General features: G+C 38.7%; 1 protein-coding gene across 1 annotated transcript; it reads right to left on the bottom strand.

The window, feature by feature from the left end:
• Window positions 1–1783: 1783 nt before the first annotated feature.
• Window positions 1784–22005, bottom strand: b4galnt3b (beta-1,4-N-acetyl-galactosaminyl transferase 3b). Its single transcript, XM_026312303.2, is given in 20 exon segments — window positions 1784–3602; window positions 4912–4940; window positions 4942–5039; window positions 5546–5699; window positions 5799–5871; window positions 5948–6101; window positions 7234–7493; window positions 8141–9406; window positions 9833–9933; window positions 10598–10707; window positions 10866–11000; window positions 11194–11260; window positions 11393–11471; window positions 12812–12879; window positions 12953–13053; window positions 13158–13248; window positions 14709–14804; window positions 17708–17785; window positions 17882–17937; window positions 21504–22005. Coding segments are annotated over 20 exon segments (3264 nt in total). The 5' UTR covers window positions 21640–22005; the 3' UTR covers window positions 1784–3490.
• Between the last annotated feature and the right edge of the window lie 1367 nt (window positions 22006–23372).

The following is a 23372-nucleotide window of genomic DNA, read 5'->3' as shown; positions in this document are numbered from 1 at the left end:
CTTCAAGTAAAGCCCGTAAATGTGACTTTTGCGTTTCAAATATCACATTGATGTTCTTCCGGTTAGAAACAATAACAAAGAGACTTTTTATTGGTTATTGTCATTTCATTGGTCAATAAACGTATCCATATACATAGCAGACACTAGATTATATTTTGGTCTGTTTCGCTATGCTTTATATAACTACATACTAGGCTACTCAGGGACATGCTTAACATGTGACATAAGTGACACAGGTCGAATCAATTAATAGTCACCTTTTGTCAAAAATATACATTTTTGTGTTCTCAGTGTCATTGCTAACTTATGCTCTTGCCTATTTTTGTTACTCTGGTTGTCTTGTTTTGTTTTGTTTTGTTTATTTAGTGAAAATAATTTATTGAAATCCTCATTTCTAAACCACAATAATAGAACTGGGTAAATTGTTTAATCCGTTTTGAAAAGGGAAATTGTATAGTCTTTATTGTTATTGCAAAATAGGCTCCAACAGATTCCTGTGACCCACGTTAAGAATAAGCGGTTATATATAATGGATGGATGGATGTTATTCCAAAAGAGAGCAATGAAATTAGCTGTGCCGCACCTGAATTAAAAAAAGGAAACAGTAAGAAATACAAACACTCACAAAGCACAATCATTTTAATAAATAAATGAGTGCAGTTGTCCCAGTATTGCACATTTAAAATAAGGGATTCTCAGTAGCTCATAAATGTTTAATTCTGATTAGTTCAGTAATGGTTCTTGGATAAATGTTGTCTTTCAGTGTGCGCTTTTAGTGATTGCTACCACAATGTGTTGACAATTTTCTGTGGAGCATCACAAACAGAAGAAGCAATCATATGGGTCATTCTTATCTACCCCTGCAGACAACACATGCACACAATGGTTTGTACATTCAGATTTAGAATAGGGACTCATGATTGCATTCCCTGAAGGATAAAAACAAGAAATACAAAATTGTCCAGCATACACAGACACACTGTGTGAGAAATGCCTACTGTTTTTTGTGATTCCTCTCAGATGTCCAGGATCTGGATGACCAGAATATTTCAGACTGGGGTTTCCTTGGTTTGTTGTTCAGACATCACCCTTTTATAATCATATCAGTCAGCAGCTTTATCAAGCAAAGCTTACATGTACAAGTGACCGCCCAGAGACTGACAAATAGGCATGAGCACAAGGCCAGATTTTAGTGTAGTTGAAGAAAGAGGTGACATCTCACTGTCTTTTTTTTCCATGCTACCACATATGCCACCCTTAATTTGCCTCTAACAAGAGTCTGTAGGAAGGTATACATATATATATATATATATATCTCATAACTACAATATAGTATATGTGTCTGTGTTATTTCATATACAGTGCATAAAAATGAGAGACATTTTCCAGGAAAAAGCTCCAAGATCTCAGTGTGGGATGTGTATATACTGGATGAATGTGACTGAAAAGCAGCATATACTAAACTACAGCACCACTCTTTCGTCAGTACTGCCAAAAGGGACACCATCTGCCCTGTACGGACCTTCAGCTACTACTCAGACTGGAGAAAGACCACATCAGCAAAAACTCATAAATATGAAACCTGCCATAGATGTGTTTCAACAGCATACACCTCTTACTGTTTTTCATAATATCTCTATTGTAATTTAGTCTTTATACCTATAATTCCCTGCCACAATCAATTTGCCATTTCAGTAGAGATACTTAAGCTTAGCTAACTCCACTAGTTGCATGACAGCTTTAGATTCTGTAAAGAGAATTTAATGAAAATGAAGGTAACAAATATTTTTGGAGAAATTTATTGCTTAGATTTGTGAAAGCAGAGTAAAATAAAAACTTTAAAAAAATCTGTCCCTGAGAGAGGAGACTCCCACACCATGCAATAAGGCAGAGGTTCACTCCCAGCATAAAGAGAGGGATGAGGTATATCTAAACACAAAGTACACGTGATGAAAGAAGAGTGACAGAAGAAATGGAAAACATCAAATAATCAGACATTAACCAGAAACCATACAGCAAAAGCTTCAGTGAAACAAGAAAAAGTAGAGAAACATTCAACAACTCTTGGCAGTGTCTCAAAGTTTAAACCATCAGAAACCTCTGGCATTACAGCAAAACGGTTGTGTACAAGAAAAAAGGTTCATCATGTATCAATTTCAAATGACTAAGAAAGGCACAACAATTTTGTTAAATAGGAATGTGAACAATCAGAAAATGCTACCACTAGTCTTGTCTTAAATAACAAAAAACATTGACAAATACACAAGATCATTTTCACCCACTACATTTCATTGTACTGTATTAACAGTGACAAAACAACACTTAAACTTAAACTTAATTCCCTTATTAGTCCCACAATGGGGAAATTCCATTTCCAACCAAGTGCACACGTGCACACGTAACTATGAAGCTTCACAAACTGAGCCAAAAAACAGATGCAGAACAATTATATTTTGAAAAACATGCATTAGATTCAACAGCCAAAGAGAAAATCTTTTCTAGAGAACTGAGTTATCAACTACCATCTTTGGTAAGTGACAGTGTACAGATAACTGACACAAAAGGGAAACATACTCATAATAATGCACTGGTTCAGTTTTCAGTTATTCAATCACTGTTTTGGGTGCCAATACTGTGATGCATTGGGCAGCATGAAACACAGGCATACCTGTCTCTTTATTTAATTAAATGTTAAAAATTTCATTATTTTTCAAGTTTCAGGTATTGTCTGACTTGTCTGTAAAAACCATAATCTCTCAGTAACTGAAAAACAATCACAGCAGAAGGTACATTTCATACAGTTCAGAACAAATGGGATGGCAATAAAAACAGGCAAACTGAGGTACACTTCTGAAATATCATTTGTCTGTTCTTAGAAAACGAAAAATCTCACAAATGTTGATAAAATAAATATAAAGTTTTCTGTAAATGACAACATGACAAATAAGGCTGTGTTTACCATATTCACAATGTGCAGTTGCATACAAATATTTCAATTTACCACAAACCAAACAAATCATTTTTTCTCCAGTTAAGACCCATGTGCAAGACTTGTGATCTTTTTGATAAAGGACACTTGTGTGTATACTTCCTTGGAGTGTGCATTGTCATTTAGTCCGAATCAGGTCAGTTCCTTACAGCTAGCAGTGCAAAACAACATGGTTTGCAGCACAATCTTCATTTATAATATCATATAGTTAATGCCACTTGTTGCCCAGTACCCTTAGTAGTCAACAGGAAATCCAGTGAAATGAAGTCTGAGCGTATCAGTAGTATCTTCCTAGCAATGATCTTCATTTCTGCTACCTGTAATTAGCTGTTTCACAAAGCTTTAATGAAGGAAGACAGCTTCAATCCTGTGTCAGCATCCTATTTCACTGGTCAGCCGGTATTTCAGTTTTGTAGCCGGAATCAGTCTCTGGCCTTAAAGTGCTCTGGTCGCCATGGTTGCAACCATGGGAACATCAGGGTGCAGCTGTGGGTAACAAGGTCACCTGTGGTTGGGTGCCATCCGGCGGTTCCACATGCCACGTTTGGAGTGATAGTGGTGGAAGAAGTTCCTCAAGAAGATCCTTTCCACTTCCAGTCCTGCCTGGAGGATCCTAGAGAAGAGAACAGAGGAGAGTTTGTTTACATGTCATTTATTTTTTATTAGTAAGTAAAGTAGCATTTCAATGCAGATTCATGGATGAATATTTAACTTAAACTAATCATGTTATACAAATTCAACATGGTACTTGGTTAAATGTGCTCCTTTTGTTCAGGTCAAACTTACAATAAGCTTAAACCTGCAACTAGCAAAACAAAGAGCTGAGACTCCCTATAAAGCTTTTTAAGGCAGAGGTTTAGGTCCTAAAACTCTCATACATCAGTACCCCTTTCATTTTGTCCAACTGTTTTCAGATTTGATACATTTTAAATAGTAAAAATATAATCTTTAACTAATTTAAGCTCTGGATTTTTAGAAACACATGAGCGGACTGACATTGTTTTTTTCATTCTTTGTCTATATAGTATAACAACAGGCAACTGTAAACTGCAGTCACTAGTCTATGATCAGCCATAACTCATAATATTTTTAATATAGTGATTTTCAGGTTTGATACGTTTGAAAGTAAAGTATAAAAATTGAGGGAATGTAAATGATGCCTTGTTTTTTGATGTAGCAAATAATTAAAAATGCAGTCAGTTAGCCAAATTTACAGTAAAAGTAAATGTAGGCTAACAAAATCTTGCTGCACTGTTCACCTGTATCTAACCTCACTGGGAAACACTGATTTAGGGTTATAAAACAATCCTGGTATCAACAGTCTGTCAACTTCAATGCCTCTTCATCTCCACCTACCACTGCTGGTGATTACCCAGAATTACATTTGACAACTCTAAGATGAATGAACTAATCCAGTGCATGCAAGCAGAGACATGTGAGTAACTGGGACACTGGGACACAGTGATTTCTTTTTCAAAGGTAGCATCATTTTATTAGTCACTCTGATGCAGAGTGTGACTTATAGATGTGCTGCTATTACCTAGCTGTGTATAATGCAGTATATTTTAACATGACCACAAACCACATATTACAAAATGATCATCCAGTTGAAGCCATTTCAACCAAAGCAGGGAGGATATATTGCAAAACTGATGCAGCTGCATTTTTTTTTTAACTAGGTGAAACTGCTAAGTGTAGAGTATATAACCATTTAGCTTTGTAAATGAGGAATAGATCTCTAAAACAAGGGTTACAAAGGTAAGGTGTGATGCTGCTGATTTCCCAACAGTGTTTAAAAGTCTTAAAGTTGATTTCTCAAAGTTAAAGGAAAGACAAAGCGGAGGATTATGAATTAAAAACTAAAAGCAACAAAGAGCTTGATTTTCTCCTTTAAGTGGCATTAGAAAGAATCAGAATCACACCTGTCAAGGAGCTCCCAGTCCTCTCCCCCCCCAACGGTCTCTGAACTCCCTGGTGTTCATTCCTCCCACTGCATCCAGATCAGACTTATAGATTCCCAGCAGGCCAAAGCCATTCACCTCCCAGTAACCTGAAACCCGCACACAACAGACACATTTCCATTCAGATTTCCTGTTTCTTACATCAGCACCTCTGAAAAATGCAAAAGTGTTTTAGTGGCTACGTTTTCATGAAGCTGTTGTTTTCTACTTCTCTGTATCTTGCATGTACATGCACCACAGACTGCCACAGAATACATGCCCTACCATGATCTCTACAGTTAACATCTCACATCAGCGTGAGAAAAATTTTAATTTAGTATACTTGTTAAAACACGCTATGTCATTCAGACATGGTGTTTTATAACAGTATACTAAAGCAGGTGTATCCAGCAGAGATCACATGTTTGGCTAACTGTGTGTTGATACAGGTCACAAGCTATTAAACAAACAGGTCAATACATGAACAAGTATTAGTGTAACAACAAAAAATGTACTAAAAGAAGCATTTAAAACTGATTTCTTTTTTTTTTCCAATTTTACAACATGCAAAAGGAGCCATGGAGATAAAACTAAAGATGACTGTATCTGCATGTACCTCTGGGCTCTAATGGTGTTGCTCCACAGTTTAGTCTCATGACTATGGGAGCGAAAGCCATGTATCCCTCCACACAATGTTTCCTGATGGTATCAATAATGGAGGGAGGGAAGTGGATGTGGAGGTCGCACAGAAACACTATGCTGTGGTCATCCTGATATAGAAGGCGAAAGGGGAAGGTAAAGATTTATTATTACTGTTTAATTATGCAAGTTCCTCTTCATTATGTTTTTGGTGATGTTACAGTACTTACATTTATAAGGTTGATACCTGCTTGCAGCCCAGCAGAGCGCTCAAAGTTTCCACTTAGCTTCACATACTGGTGCCTGACAAATTCAACAGGTATTATGTTATGTAGTTTCACAAGCTTGGATTCTGTGTGAAAATGACAGAAACACATACCTAGGGACCGAAGATTTCTCCAGAGCCTTCCTCACGTCCACGTCAGTGCTGTTGTAGTCCGTTATAATAAGGTTGAAGTTGGTATCTCCGGTTACTCTGTACAGTTTTTCCATGTCAGCAATCAGCTGCAGAACCCACCGAGCCTGGTTTTTCACTGAGAAAGATGAACACACAAATTTCAAACAAACTTTCAAAAAGGTCTGTAGTCTTAAAACACCCACACAATCAGTTCCATCCATCCATCCATCCATCTTCTATACCCACTTATTCTTTAACCAGGGTCACGGGGATCTGCTGGAGCAGCACAGGGATCTGCTGGTGACCTGTCCATTGCAGGGCCACATATAGACACACAAAGACAAACAACCACACACACTCACACCCACTCCTAGGGGCAATTTAGAGTCACCGATCAATCTAACATGCATGTTTTTGGACTGTGGGAGGAAACCGGAGTACCCAGAGTAAACCCATGCACGGGGAGAACATGCAAACTCCACACAGAAAGGCCGAGTTGCAAACCCATGACCTTCTTGCTGTGAGGCAACAGCGCTAACCACTCAGCCACTGTGCTGCCCACAATCAGTTGCCTTTACTGTATATTAGTGAGGGTGTTTGGGCTTCTGTCTTTCATCAGCATGTACACTATGAAGACACTTTTGTAGTACAACAACAATATTCCAACAAACAACACAACAGAGAAAAATGTGCCTATTTAAAATTATATTTGGACCCATTTCTAGACTGTTAAAATATCTCAAAAAGGACAATGTTGACATTAACAATTTACCTAGTCCTTCTTCCTGCACACTGGGTACCATACAACACTCCTTCAAAGATCGCGTGAGAGGTTTATACAGGTTTGAGTCTGTTAATAATGATTTGATAAAAGTACACAAAGTATATAATAGAGGCCCTTATTTCTTTATGTAAAGAATTATTGATGAAGATTCTGAGGTTAGCTTGGGCCTATTCATGTCAATATTGTACTTCACTCCTCACTGAAATAAATGATGACATATTGAGGCTAATCTTATTTAGATTAAAATGCATCCCACATGGAAATTACCTACATTACTTGTCAACAGTTTGTCATTAGTTCTGACAAATGCCATGTGTCTGTACTTTAACACATGAGTACCTTAATGATGAATGACTTTGCAAACAATAAAATGCAAAACTGAAGTTGAACACACAAGAAGAAGCACACTGGCAGCAGAAAAAGAAAAAAGAATGAATCGCTGACAGAAGTGAAATGAACAGGGCGAAGGGTGCACGTGCACTACCTGGCACTATGAAGTGCACGGTGGCAGCAGGATTCCATTGAAAGCCCACTGGGTTACACAGCACCACTTCTGGTTTCGACCGCTGGAAACCGTAATCTTGGCTGCGTTGCCTTCTGTGGCTAATCAAAGCATAGATGTACTGTGACAGGCGCAGCAGCTGGCCATTTTGGTCTTTCAGCTCCAGCTCCAGTAGGTAGCGGCTGCCCAGGATCCCGTCCGCACGCTTCACTACGTTAACCACACGCACCAATGTGAACCTCCTGTAAGGGTGGAAAGAGTCAGAGAGAGACAGTGACATGTCTGCAAAACAATTATAAAATCTATGCACATAATTGACATTTATTCATTTATTTTTATCTTTGAAGGGTGTCTCATTCGAAATAAGTGCAAAACCATTCCTTGCAGGATAAATTCCTGACATAGCTATTGCATTCAACAGCTTTTCAATGCCAGAATATAGTACTCAGTTAGATCAGTCATAAGATATTGTGTGTCACATGATGATAAAGAAATTGAGGAAGGATGATAGAAGGATATGGAGTATATCTGATACATAAGGCTATGTTTATGTATTTTAAATGACACAAATTGTGTTTCTTTCTTTCCTGCATCTAACTGTTCCTTTCGTTATCAATAAATGTACCATTTATTTTCATGATTAACCAGTTACTTGTTATTTGTTAGGTTTCCCAGCTGGGATCAGAAAATATACATTTTCATTTTGCAAATATATACAATTTAACTTTAAGGTGACCACAAACTAGCAAAGTTATAGCAGTGAGCGGGGTTCTACTTTTTAAAAATGATAAAAATGATGAACTGATGCAAAGGAAAATTGAAATGAGTCTGATTTCCACCATAAATGGTTCAGGTGATGCACAGACAAAAGTGCTCGTACAAAACTTACCCATGGTGCTTTTCGTTGAGTTGCTCCATGAAAGCCTTGACAATGGGCAGAGCGTCACTGGAGTGGAGCAGCACGTTGCCTGAGACGTTGCAATGCAGATCGATCCAGTCTGAACGCTGTGTCTGAAGGTCCAGGTGGTTGAACTGGAAGGTTTGACTCCAGTTGACCTCAGTGTCAAACACAGGCGGAGGGGTGAGTTCCTCATCATCTGCACCTTCAAAATTAAGTCCATGTCCCCAGATAGAATCTCTCCCACCTTTCCTCTTGTTCTCAGCCCTGTTGCGAACCTTGTGAGCATCCCAAGCTTGGTCCTCTTCTCCTTTCGTATCTGCCCACTTTTTGTGCATCTTACCTCTGGCGACATTCATATCTCTGTGGATGTTCTTTCCTGAATCCTGCTGTAGAGGCATATTAATCTCTAGATTCTTGTCCCTGAGGTATTTTCTGGTATCTGTGTCTTTTTGACTTAACCTTAATAAATGGTACTCACTGTCGTCTTTAGGAGTGGTAAAAAGTGTGTTGGCAGCTGGCTGGACATCCACTTGTCCAGTTACAAACTTCAGCTTCTTGTCCACTGTGTGTTTATCAGGCAGTGAAACATCCTTCTCTATGGGATGAAGCTTTGAGTCTTTGAGTCTTTGGGTTTGGTTTTGGTTTGTTGCACCTGCCCTCCGAATCTGATTCTGCTCAACTGGTCCTTTCCTTGCTTTAAACTGCCCACTGTGAACTTGTATCTGTGGATTTGTCTGTAGTGGTCTCACGGATGCCTCTACTGATTTCACCTTTTGTCTCATTCTTTTTTTTTTTGGTAGTTGTTTTATCTGTTCAACTTTTTTGACCTGTTCCTCGAGTTTTAGCTCCCTTCTCTTTTGTTTCAGGTGACGTTTCGAGGCTTTTGTTGACTGTACTGACTGCAGAGGCTCATTTGCTTTCAGGGGCTTTGGCTCATGTGGTCTGTCTTTTTTTTGTCCTTTTGCCAATGCATCTACGTGCAGTCTTGTGTCGGAAGAGTTCAGTGTATTGTTAGGTCCTTGCATGTCTAAGGAGAAGAGTTTCCGCCTGCGTTGCCGAGCGTAGTCATCATAATCATCTCCATAGTCTGGTAAAAGGGCATTATTCATCTGGTCCAGCCTGGCCATTTTTGTTCTTCGATAGGCTTCATCGACAAACTCATCCTCCGCATTTATAACTACTTTTCCTCTACGTGCATTTCCTTTTCTCTGCATATCAAGATGGTCTAGTCTCATATATTTCGAGAAACCAAACCTGAAGACCATGGGACAAAACAAAATTATACAAAGATTTTGTGAGATCTAAGCTAATTTACTTCTGAAGAAAAGCCAGTAAAATGGAAATACCAATAAATAAATAAATACTTTCATCATAATAAATCAAAACATTCTAAGTAGAATGAAGGGTTCAGCAAAGCAACAAAGTAAACCATTTAGAAGTCGTTATTTGTGGTGAAATTGAATTACATTGCATCACTCTGTCATACCTGATTATTATCACCCTCATTAAGAAAGGATTTATTGCATGATTGTTGTAATAAGACTGCATTTTAGGTTGATGTACTACTACTGAAACCAACTAAGCTGCCAACTATGTGTATGCATTGATATTTAATATCACCCTATTTCTTACTACATATGCATCTACAATGTGTGTCATGTTTATCCCCAGATGTCTCACCGCTTTATGTAGTAGGGGGTCTCATGGTAGAAACAGCTGTTCTCTGATTCCATGTGTGTGAGCCGGGTGTAGTCATTGGGGTAGATGTAGGACATGTGGACCTGGGGAGATGAAATGCAATGACATGCTGTTAGAGCCGTGAGAGCCTACTGTTAGATGCCATGAAGTAATGGAACATAAGGTCTTGTTTAATAAGGTTATCCACAGGAATCAAACTGCTGCACAGATTTGAGATACAAAGCACCATGTATTTTTTGCTTATATACCAGATTTTGAGATGTGAAGCAATTTTCATATTTAAATAAGATCATAATTAAAATAGTGCCCTGAATTAAAGACTATTTTTTTTCTTAAATATGCTTATTCACCTCCATTCCAAACTGTCAACCAGCAGAGACTCCAGGAAGTCCATGCAAGGTAACTAATTATGAGACTGAGTTTCTTAGGCTTTAGAATTAGAAACCATACTAATAAATGTTCATTATTAATTGCTGATTAATTGCATTAAGTATGCCATCATCATTTTTTTAGTTCCTGAAATAGAACCCAAACCTCAACACACTGAAAAAACAAATATAAGAGCACCACAAAAGATGGAACATAAACAAGAAGAACTGGTTTTGTCGATGCCATCTCATTATCTTTTGGAAGAAAATGGTTTTGTTAATTCCAGGACTGCATTCATGTTTTTGTGTGTTGAATAATAATAATTGTCGGAAGAGCTCAATCAGTAGAAAGTACGTTCAGTAAACTTCAAATACATACAAACTGCAGTCCTTGGTAGCGGAGCAGGGGAAAGTCTTTAATTGTGTAGCTGGGCTTGTATGAGCAGTCAGGCAGAAGACCTTGAAGGAAGTTACTATTTAACAACGGCACTGCAAACAAACAACATACAGATTGAAGGCAAGATTACATTTGCACTTAGTAAAAGGAAATAATTTGCACAATAGTTGCATCCGCTACGGTAGGAAGTGGAGGTGCGAGTTATCCGCTATGTGGCCGAGAACTAGAGCAACAGAGAGATGTCTGTCACCTTGGTAAAGAGCATCTCGTGGGTCTTCCCTCAGCATGTCTGCTGCAGTGCTGTGCTGTTTTGTGGGGGTGGGTTGGTGGCTTGCAGCCGTCTGTGGTATGTGGGCAACATCACTCATTAACAATGCAGACTCATCTGTGGGAAGAAGCCAAAGGGCATTAGAATAAGAGAAGTGCTTTGTATCTATTGCTGACATGGTGTGCAGTTTGAAGAAGAATATTAAATTCTGCATTATGAGACCCAGTGTGATAGAGATTTACTCTGAGCGCTAGGCCAATAAAGATTCAGTGTAATGTATTTTCAGGCAGCAGGGCTTTTGTGTACTTACTAACAAAGAGTGAGATGTCCTTGGATTCAATAACCCTGAACCTGAAGCCTTGGTCCAGGAGCTGCCACTGTGTGAAAACAAAACACACAGAAACACACACATCAAAAAGCACAGATCTGACAGGAGACTTTGAACCAATAAAATTAAAAAAAAGAAAGAAGAAATTTTTCTGAGACTTCTGCAAAGTACAGCCACTTACTGCCACCTCCACATGGTCAGTCCCTTTGTCATTCTGCTTGTGTATGACCTCAAAATAGTACCTCCTCTGAGCAGACAGCCTGCCAGACAGTAAAAGTTTGCATTCAGTACTGCATTATAGTACAGGCACAGACACAACCTAAACTGTTTCTCTAAGGAAATCCAAAGAAATGCAAAACATGCAGTGTTATGGTGCAGGATCTGTGAAAGTTCTGGCACTTTTTACTGCCATACAAAAAAGACTGCAGCAGCTTCCACAGTCACAGTCTTTCCTATGGGACCTCTTGAAGCTGATCAAGCAGATATTACATATTTGTTCTCTATTTTTAGATTAATATTGGATATTGCCCAAATTTAAAAACAATCTATTGCACTCTATATTTTCTTAGATTAATTTATGCAAATGTTTTTCAAGTGTCTATAACTGAAACTAGATTCAACATATATCAGTAGCTTCTAAACAGGATTGTCATTATTTGAATTGTTTTGGGTTCCTTTATTTTAAGTTTGCTGTAATACATTTTTACTATTTTACTAAAATCTAAAATTTCAGTACACTTATTTTTACATGCTCTGTAGTTCAAGTCACTAAACAGATTTCCTGTTTACTTACAGTAAATCACACCCACACTTTGTGACAAAGGTTTCCAGCATACTGCCAATAATGCTGTGTAATACTTAAGACTAGGTAGTGTAATTTTTTTCCAGCACCAATGCCATAACAGTACCGCGTCAACATTTCTAGATTGAATTCACAGAAAGGCATACATATTTTACATATAAATTCTTGTACTTATGCTTTGTTATTAGATTGGAGGAAGTCATAATCAGGCATGTTTGATGTAGCATAAAGAGCACTCCCGCAATTGTGTTGCAGTTCCATAGAGGTAGGAGACTTTTGATAATATCTAGATTAAATATAGGTTTGTCATCATCAGTGCCGCAGAGTGCACAGACAGCAATATCTTGACTTCTAGTCCTGTGGTTTGGATCAAGCTCTTGAATATTCTGGATCTTACAAGTCCCACAATGCAAAGATTTTGCTAATGCATTATATTATAAGTACTCAGCAACTCCTCATTGGTATAAATGGGTGTAGTGACTGTTAAAGAATAGAATAAGTATATTATATATGGGGATAGCTAAACTAAGGTCAATGTAGTGATGGGATCTTACATGAGTTCTTTTCTGTCTGATTTCTGTTATTTTATAAAGTGCTATTCTTGCTATTTTAAAAAGTGGACAGGTCACTATTGATAAATCTAATGAAACCACACCCACACAGTCCTGATGGAGCATATCAGCTAAAATTATAAGTGTTAAACTAATAACAAATAATACCTAAGATAGTTTTAGATATTTCACTGCTTAGGTACTGTATGTTTATTTACTCACACTGTTGATGTGAACATAAACGCACCTAATTGGTCTGGAGGTCTGACTGGCATACTTCTCGAACTCGCCTGGGGCTGTCCACTCTGTGCCAGTCTAGAAAAAGAAAAGTCATTAGTGAGAAGAATGAGAAAATGGCTCTCCACCACCAAAGTTGACACATACATACCTCTCCAACCCATGCCAGTAACTGCACGTTGAGGGGAGAGTCATCTTCACTGAGCCACAATTCAGCGTTGTCATCAGAGCTCAAAGCAAACACAAATTCTCCTGAGAGAAACGGAGAGCAAAGCGATACAGAAAAGACTGAGTGTAAGATAGTGGAACTCAGTGTGATAACAGACAGGAACTTGATGTAGAAGTACACGTTGTACCATCAGTATATGGATGTAGGTAGCCAAATATCCTGAGCCCATAGTTGGTCCACTGAGGAGCGACTGCTAGTTTCTGCACTGTAGTCCTCAACTGAAAGAGCAAGGAAAAGGACACAGAGAATCAGCCATGATGTTTACCAAAAGTGAAGCTTCATCCTGAGTCCAGGGACATGAGGATCTAGCATGTAGATGTAGAATGCACCACTGAATGAAAACAACTGTGTATGTGCCTACATCTGTGTCAGAGCGTGTGCAGGGATCTTGTCTTTGCCTTATAAAACACAACTACATTTCAGCCTGCTCAACAATTAAAGCACTGTACTTTTAAAACAAATGTATGACAGATTGACTCATGGGAACTGCACAAAAACAAAATCTTGATGTTTCCTTTAACGTGAACCTAGATAAGAAAAAGTTTCAACCCCAAATCAGACATCCATCACTTAAACCACAAAAAACATCTTTATCTTAACTTCTTGAATGAGTATAAATCATGTCACTGGTTTCTGTAAAAGGTTTGTACTTTCCTATATTTTGAACTATTATCTCATGAACTACAAGTACAAAATACTGCTTAAATCTATGACATGTAGGCGATGGGGATAAGGGGAACTACGAAGGCTAAGAGTCTACAGGCACACTGGTATGTCTGTGAGGCTGCGGGTAACATGGTCACAATGTGCAGTTGATGGGACTATTCTCCTACAATGCAATGCATAAAGCAGATGACAAGTTGCTCACAGTTGAAGAAACTCAAAATAAATTGTAGGATCGGCTTCATAAACCTTGGAAAACAAAACAAAACCAGTAGCTTGTTAAATCCTAAGAACAATTTCATGTGTGCTGTAAAGTTTAATTGGCAGCAGCAGCTTCCTGAAGTTACAGCTGGATTGACATCTAAATAAAATATGTTGTATAATTCACTATTATATTATGAATTGGTATATTGATGTTGATATTTTACTATATACTATGATGATTAATATATAGTATAATATAATATATAACTGTTAAACTTCTGTTTATCAGGCTTAATTTTTTTTTTTTACAATGTTCACTATCATAGCTTAGCATATTAGCATTCCAACATTTGCTAATTTAAAAGTATAGTTGAGGCTGATAGCAATGTTATTAGTTAACTGTTATTCTGAACTGATAATTGCACAAAATTAAAAGATAAAACTATAAAAAGATATTCTGGAAAACCTGAGTTTCTGTATCGCATAGCAATCCATCTGGTAATAGAGATTTCACTACAAAAAAAAAAAAAAAAAAAAAACCCCACAAATAGCAGCCTCATAGTGATGACAGATGAAACGTCTGAGTAACACTAATGCTGTAGGATACCTCCTCTTGGGACCATGAATTTCTGCACAAAAATGTCATGGCATTTCATCCAAAAGGTCCTGAGATATTTTATTCTGCAACAAAGTGATGGACTGGCCAGCTGTCATCGCCAGCTCCACAGCACTAGCGCTGCTGAAATGGAAAAGATTAAACATAATTAATTAAAACCAAGTGAACTGAGAAATAGAAAAGGGCCTGACTCACATGAGGATATAGCGGGTAGTGCAGGTTTTTGCGGAGGTCAGCTGTAGAACTGCCACACCAGTCCTCAAAGACATGCAGATTGGCCTGGCCCTTATACTGCATGAAGAGAGAGATAATGACACTGAAAACACACTGGTGTTTATGTTGCAGCAATTGAGCAGCGGCACAATTATTCATGTCCTCAGTACTTAGCAAACTAAAACAATAAATACACATGTCCTTGGATACTACTTCAAAATACAATAAGACTACTTCTTTCAACCATCGACCTGTCTCTATAATTAACCCTCTTCCTGTGTATACACACGTCTGGTTCACCTGAACTATAAAACAACATATTTTCTTCCCGGTCTCTGGTGTTAGCCATGGAGACTGGATTTTATTTGCTCTGATTTTGAGGTATGCATCTCTGCCTCCGCCCTAAACAATCAAGGTAAAAACAATATTACCTGGTCTTGCTTGCAGCATTATCAGATAACAGCTCTTTTTTTTTTAAATGTAACTTTTCATTGTTTAAAACAACACTAAACAAAATGTTATTGATTAATGCGGAATTAAGGTGGAGGCAGAAACTATAAAAACAGCAACGTCAAAATCTCTGCAAATAAAATGAAAACTATTTTCATGGCTACAGTAGAATAGAAATCACTAGAGCATGGTGGGTGATCATGCTTCTGATCTTATTTGAGTAAGCTGATTCTTTGAGTGAGACACTGTATATTTGTATTTGGGTTGGATGTCAGGATTCAGCTGAAAACCAGTCACTTTTCTCCTCCCCACTTACAATAATAATAATAGTAGGAATCACTGTTTAACACACAAGTAAAAAAAAAAAAGTTTCAGCAAAATCCCAGATGCCTTGCGAACCTACACCAATCCAGTCTGTGTGTGGTGATTCAAGAATAGTGGAGATCAGCGACAAAAGCCTCAATATTAACAGTCCAGTACATCAGATTTCATTAGTGATCAAGTTCTGCTGTCATCAGCACAGTTGGTTAAATGTTTGCATGACCCAAGCTCTGAAGTTCAGACAAAAGGCTGTTAAATCATGACTCAAAGCACTTCACAGGCTTTGTGCCACTTTTAATCATTTAACAGTCCTTCCCCTCTCTTTTCCATGGCTATGTTCAAAGGCCACTTGAGCCTGTGGAGCTCATTTGCTGTTGAGCTCAGTCTTACTTTACTGATATGTCTTTTATTTCTTCCCTCCCTTTCCAATCAGTAAAGTGAGAGTTGTGCCATGTTCTGATACTTTGTGGCAGTGGAGTTTGCCCATGGACTTGATAAGTACAGTCGATTTCCTTATGGTGATTTGGCTGTTAAGGGGAGGAGCTGGCAGCCAGTGATCATCACGGATGATCGTCTCAGCTGACGCATAGTGAGATGACAGCTGGCAGAAGAACATGGCAGAAGACAGGTGGAAAGTGCACGCAGAGCGAAATGGTGGATCAGTAACAGCACAAGGGAACTGCTCCCTTAGTGAGCAGGGATGGCAGACACCGGTGGCTGGAAGGTCCTGGAGGGGATGAAGTGAGTGGTGGTGGAAACAGCCGAGGGGACTTTCATGTGTCATCCGTGCAGGTGGCAGGCTGTTACCTGTGGTTACCCCTCCTAGAGAACCTAACCCTGAACCGGAGAGTGCTGCATGGGCAGGTAGCATCAGGCTGGTTGGGCAGCAACTTGAGGACGACAGTTTGAGGAAGGGCTGCCGGTTCAGCACCAGAACAGTAAAAAAAAAAACAAAAAAACAAAACTCTTAAATAACTATGAATAAAGACCACTGAACTGTTGGTTTGTGGCTGTGTCTCCATGTCAGGGCTGGAGATTCTATGGTGGTGTGGAAACCGCTACAGACTTTAACTGACCTTGCACTACATAGAGTCACACCTTCACCTAACAGAACCATTAACTTATTACACCTCTTACTGTGATTGTATTTTTCCACAGCGTTTATAACCACTACTCATGCAGCCTACAAAAACATTTGACTAGTTTGGTTTTAGGAGTGGGATATCTGGATAAAATTTTCAATAATCCACCCATACAGATCTATAGCACTTGTACAGAAACTGTTTGGAGTCTAGTTGGAGCAAACTGAACTGAGTGGATGTAGATTGACTACATGTCAGGACACAGACCAAGCGATGTGGTAAAAAGAAACTCTGTAGATCCTCATGATAAACTCTTGCAAGGTTTAGCTGAGGGCTATAAACTTGTTTCTAAAGCACTAAATCTTCCCAGGAGAACAGTGCCTCAATTATTGTGAATCGGAAATTAAGAAAACCTTCTTCTTAAACTTGGTAGTCTAGCTAAACTGAGTAACCAGGCAAGGAGGATCCTTTTAAAATTAAAATCAACAGCACAATTCAAAAAACAATGAAGTGCTCTGAATACTTTCTGTTTTTGTTTAATTGAACTAATGTAAAACTGTAATTTACTTCATCATTTTGATGCAAAACCATGTGAATCTAGTAACTGATTTTAATTTTTGACAATTACATCAACAAAGGAAATTTGAGAGATACCTACATCACTGTGAACAGTAAAATTATCAATTATTTTATTTAGTTATTAAATGATGTAGCATCTAACCCTATTTGGATGTAGCACGCTGAAAGTTTTTGAATCTTCAAGTCAAACAATTCATTTTAAAGCGTAAACAACTTCCAACAGGTAAGATAGCACCAGCCCAAACACGACCACTGGGAATATTACATTATTAATATGAAGTTTGGTTACAATGGCCTATTGCAACAGACACAGCACCAGCTTCCACGAAACATGAAATATGAGGTGCAAGCAACTGGCCAAAGCAAAGCCTTCTCTTAATATAGTGGAAATCTGAGGACCCTAATGCAGAGCAGTGGAAGCTGGTGAAGCAGACTGCGGAAAACATACTTTACACATAGGGAAATGCACTGAGTTGGGAAGTAATTGGGCAGGTCTAGGCAGGTTATCCAGAGTTAAAGAGGTGAGCACATAAGAATGCGGGCACCCACCTCTGGTTTCCAGGTTTGCGGAATAAAGCGCCAAGCAGCCGAATCCCCCACATTTTCTAGCTGATGGTCACTTCTGCCCTGGAAAACATGCATGTAAATGTCACTGACTTTAGTCAGCTTGCACAAACACTTACCCTTTCATTGCCACTGATTTTTTCCATGCACTGTCCTTACCCTTTCATCAACCATAACTCCCCTCCAGCTGCTGCCATCTTTGTCAGAATTTATACCTGAGGAGATGAATGATAATAATCAGAGCAGAGCACGAATGGTTAAGTCAAATATGCAGCAACTGTGCATGTTTTGGTAACACCGTTACATTATTGATTTGAGAGAGATGTGTGATCTCCCAGGGAGCTTGAACAGGTTGATATTCTCATGCTGCTTGATACCACCTTGCCACTCCAACATAATGCATGCTTATCCAAAATTTTAATGTGGCATATTGTATTTTGTACAGCTGGTGGCATAGGCAAATCAATGAGGTCATAGATTCAGCTGAGAGACGTGGAAGCACTCTGAATGACACACTCTTATAACAGTCAAACTGAATCTCTGCTGCAGCAGATGTGGTACAGACACTGTTCTGCTGCAACCACAGAAAAACAACCACGTCTGCAAACTATGTAGACCACCATCACATCCACTGTCTTACCATAGGCCTAACATGCTCAGTGTGTGATAGTAGGTCACGTACTGTTGATGTAACTAGATTTCCTGTCTTTCTCAGGCAAAATGCTTTTGCATACATTTTTTTTTTTGGGCTTATGCTGCATGAACAATAAAACCCAGTGTCCCGTCAAAGTCCCACCCACTCCTTGTACCAATTCAGTGCTAACGACCAATGAAATCAACTCATCTCAGTCACAGTCTACAATGATGGGCTGCGGCACTTTCATGCTGACTAAAAGTTCTGGCGCTCTGACAGGACAGATGCAGAAATATTATTCCTTCAAACTTTCCATCATCCAAATTATAGGGTAATGTGTATTTTTAGATGACCTTAGTGTTTGAGTTTTCTTATGAGCTTGTGGTGTCAGTGAGTGAATTTGGGTTACAGTTTTCGTGGACCGTAGTCTGTCATTATCACCAGGGTGGAGAACTTCAAAAACACCCTTAAGACATGAGGGCTCATTTTGGCAACACACGTAATTCTAGAGTAGTGGTCAAGAAAAGCATGAGAGGAGTATTTTTATCTACATCTCCACTCATCCAGTCCTCCTTCTTACCCTACTTCTGTTGCCTTTTCTTCAAAATATTCACCAATATTCAGCAATGACTGTTTTTAAATTTATTCAGTCATCACATTCAGTCATTTCTAAATGACTGTCACTGTCATATTTGATGAAATTCATTTCATCAGGAGATTAAATGTTTTATAAGCACAGTACAGACAGTGCAATGCTATAAGAAACAAACGTAACAAAAGGAAGAATGGGATCAGAGACAGCCTGGTGAAAAGTCACGAGCATGAACTCAACTACAACTTTTTACAGGAGAAGTGGCCAAACCAGAGCACCAAACAAAGGAAAAAAAAAAAAAAAAGAAAGAAAATCACCCACTGACACAACCATTTCTCCATTTAACTACAGCACCGCATGCGTTATCTATGTTCTTAAGTGCCAGTGTGACCTACATCTGGGAAAAACAAGCCACCGCTTTAAGACCCATATCTTCAGAGCCAAACCTTTCGGTGCTCCTATGGCAACCTGTGCTGCTAGTGTTCAGCAGCATGTACACAGTGTGCAGGTGATGCCATGCTGCACAGGAGAAAATAACAAGAGGTTTTTGATAAACTGTAAACTGTTAATAACTATTTCCTACTTATATCTTTGCAGCTCAGCATTTGGTTCCTTGTGTAATTATGAAGTTGGTGTTTTAGAAATAGACACACACACACAAAAACCCATTAACAATTACAATCATGATGATTTTGAACACTAACTTCAGCTTTTGTGTTACCTGGACTCACCTTTTAGGCCCACTATGCATTCAGTAAATCTAGCTATTCAGTCAGTGCTGGAAAAGCCGGTTCGACAACTCTTGAACAAAACTGCATGCTTCTGTTCTTGACTCATTACTTCTAAAACGCTTGTGTATGCTCATTAGCTAAGGATATTTAGACAAATGCAAATTTCTGAAGCATGTTTTGACAACTTTGTCATCACAAACATCCCAGACAGTACTGAATACAGACAGTATACAGCAGAGGTGAGTGCACCTTACAGTAACTGCATTCCTTCTAAGTTGTACAATAGGGTATTACCTCGTATGTAAAATTAAGAAATGATGGTTTAGATTTATGATATTAAAAGTACAGACCCCACAATAAGAAATCAATGCAACAAAAGCCAGTACACCGTTCATTAACCATGATACAGACACAGACTATTTCTGAAACCATGATCATGCAGCTAGGTGTATCACAGGTGTATTTATTTTTTACTTTTTATTTACGGTTTTTTTTTTTTCTAACGTGTGTGGGTGATCGTGGGTCTATGCACTTTTCTTGCATTGAGTTTGTACTTTCATTATCAAATAATTGTGATTATTCTTCGGAGTGATATTGCACAGGGTTGTACTCTCTAGTATGGTCACACCTGCCATTCTGATATTACACATTTAGATCTTTACTTTGCTCTTTCAGCTGTGATGCAGAGCCACTCCCTTGAGAAAAGTCGCACTGTGACAAGGGGGTTGTAGCCCAGGAATGCGCATATACAGGTGAGCCTGTAGCCTAATATAGCTTTTTAAGCATGTGCTTACAAGCCAGGATTTGTCCAGGCTGTGTGTCTCATACATGCTTTTATTTCTCTGTCATAAGCAGACACCAGCTTGAATATTCTCTTTGATTTTATCTCCACCCGGATCAGTGTGGTGACATCCTTATAGGTGAGTGTGAATGCAATAAAACATATGGTAAAGCAGAGGTGAAAATGAGGTAAAGGGCAGGAAGTTTGGTTATCCAGAGTGAGAAAAGACTTCCTTCTGAGTTTAAACTGCCAATCTGACCTCCTGACCCTACCCCCTCGTCCGCATCCCTACCCCCACTCAAAACACACACACACACACGCACACACACACACACTCACACACTGCTCAACCCCTTTAAATCCACGTTTTTTCGCCTACCATAGGCACTTATCTGCAATAAATACTACTTTTAAATTATTTTAAATTTTAGTTTAATGTCATTATCTAATTAATCGAAATGTGTCTTTAGTTTCCTTTCACATTCCACCGTTTCTCTGTGGTAATTATTTAAAACTGCACTTTTTGCAGGAGGAAATCAATAAATGGAATTTCATTGTAAGACGTATTTACCATTTGTGCTTCTCTCTATGAATAAACGAAGTGTGAAAAATGTTGGATAGAGTTGGGAAAATAAGCAGCCTAACTCAATATCACTTAATAATGTACAGATTTAAAAATAATTAATGTATGAAACATACCAATATAAAAAGTGGACTCAACAAAAAGTTATATATTAAAAGAAAAGGTCATCTTAGTGTTCCTCTTTTCTGCTCTTCTCACTTTCTTGTATGATTTTTGGGATAATGCACCAATTTTATCTATAGATAGACGCCGTGAACCTTACTTTAACCTAATCCTGCTGTAATTTTACTTTTTTACATCTTTACTTTACATGATTTGCCTGTTTAGACACCTACAGAGGGTTTATTAGATTTGGGCGCATGTTAGGCTTAAAGGTGCATCATGTTTAAAGTTTACATGACAAACACTTGTTGGGTAAGACCTGTTGAAACTGCGTCCGGACTGGCAACCACGAACTTACTGTGATCTCTGCTCCAGAATTTAGCAGCAAGGATCTCATGGTAGATGGACACGGCTCCGACCAGCAGAATCGCCCCGAACAGAATATATGTTCTATTGCGTCGCAACTTCTTCAGGGGGAAAAACTCCAAGATCATCTTGGCTTCTGGGGGAAACCTCGTCCCGAGATACTCATCGGGTCTGCTCCAGTCGCTTTGTCATCAGAAGGGGACCGGCCCCACGGTGAGCCCGGACGTCCGCCTGCCACCCGCCAATGCTCCCAGTCAGTGCGCACTACTGGTGCCTTGGATATCCCCGGTGCGCGCGGCCCCTGGTGGCTCCTTTCATCCCGCTAAAAATCCCACAATAAACGAGAGTAGCCGGTGCCGGTATCCGACACTGAGAAATGTCGATCAGCTAAAACTTTTAAGAGGTTTCATGTTGCTGAGTATCACAGAGTGTGCGCTTACCTCGGCTGCTCCTACATTTAAGAGCACCCGTCGCAGCGTAAACAACGGAGTTAGTGAAATCTCACACCAGGGTCTTACCACACAACTTCACGAAAACAGACACAAAGCACTAGAAGCTTTGCCTTCAAAGTAAAACCATGTTTATATCATAGGTATAGAAATAAACACCAGATGCATGTACATTACAGAGGGTGGTTAAACTTCATTTTACTTCATACTATCAACGCACTACTTAATTGTACTGTAGTTTATCCGCTGTATAACAAATTTCAACACGTATCTTTTTCCGCTATGTGATTTATTTTGAAGTCTTAAACCGGAAAACTGGCTTGAAACCACTCGCTCTGTGAATGGAGGGAGGGGTGAACATGGGTGACACCCTCACCTTTGAGATTTACCTGTAACAGGTCTATCTACATTTTTAAAAAAGTACTTAAATATAATGTATAATAATATAATAAAATATAATATAATATAAAAATAACGAATCTTTAAACTTGTTATACTTTAAACTTTACACATGCATGTATATATGTTAGACTTCAATTTCCCTTTCAAGCGCATATTCATTAAGTTAAACTACTTAAACCTTTACAGGATTTATTTTTAATCAACTCAAAACAGATTTATAAATCAGCAGCGTTGCTGAAGGACCTGATGGGGATTAAATGTTCTTTTTAAGTGGCTCTCTCATGGTTTATTTGTCTATTGTTAAGCCAATCAGACAAGTAAACAATGAGCAGAGACCATGACTCCACTGCTCTGGAGGAAAAAGTAAAATCCCAGGTGAGAGAGTGCTGTTGCTACACCTGCTATAAATCTGAATATATAAGTGCCTGAATATCACAAACCAGAACAAAGGAGCATCAGGTGAATTCAATCTCCGAACAAGAGTCAGTAGGCTATACACTGCATAGAAATATTGAATAGCTTCTTTCTTTGTTTTATGGAGAACAATGGCGGTAATTACCCTGGAGGGAAATCGCGTCCGTAAACTGACACCGTTGTCCCTGTGAAAGAGCTGCAGGATGAGAGCAAATCCTGTTCGTCCTCGGAAAAGGAAGACTCTGACCTCCCGGTTATAAGGTTTGCCCTGGGTCAAATAGCCTTGTGTAAACGCATTTTATATAAAGACCGCAAAGTTATTTTCTGGCAACTCTTAGCATTTGTGGTGCTCAGATAACAAACCTGGACAGCAACTCCTCTATCAACAGTTTCATTATTCTGCCTTTCATTTTCTCGATTATTAAGAAGTAGATCGATTATTTATAACAATATAAATACGTGTCGAAACATTCTATTGATCGGCTATAAGTATGTGACTAAAACAATAAATGTAAATCTAATCAATTCTTTAATTTTAACAATGAAAACAACTGCTATTTTGACATGTATCCATGAGCTCCACAGGGAGTAAAATT

This window comes from Mastacembelus armatus, chromosome 6, assembly GCF_900324485.2.
Source record: "Mastacembelus armatus chromosome 6, fMasArm1.2, whole genome shotgun sequence".
NCBI classification, from domain to species: domain Eukaryota; kingdom Metazoa; phylum Chordata; class Actinopteri; order Synbranchiformes; family Mastacembelidae; genus Mastacembelus; species Mastacembelus armatus.
The sequence above is the reverse complement of the archived record's forward strand: the minus strand, read 5'-3'. Positions and strand labels throughout refer to the sequence as shown.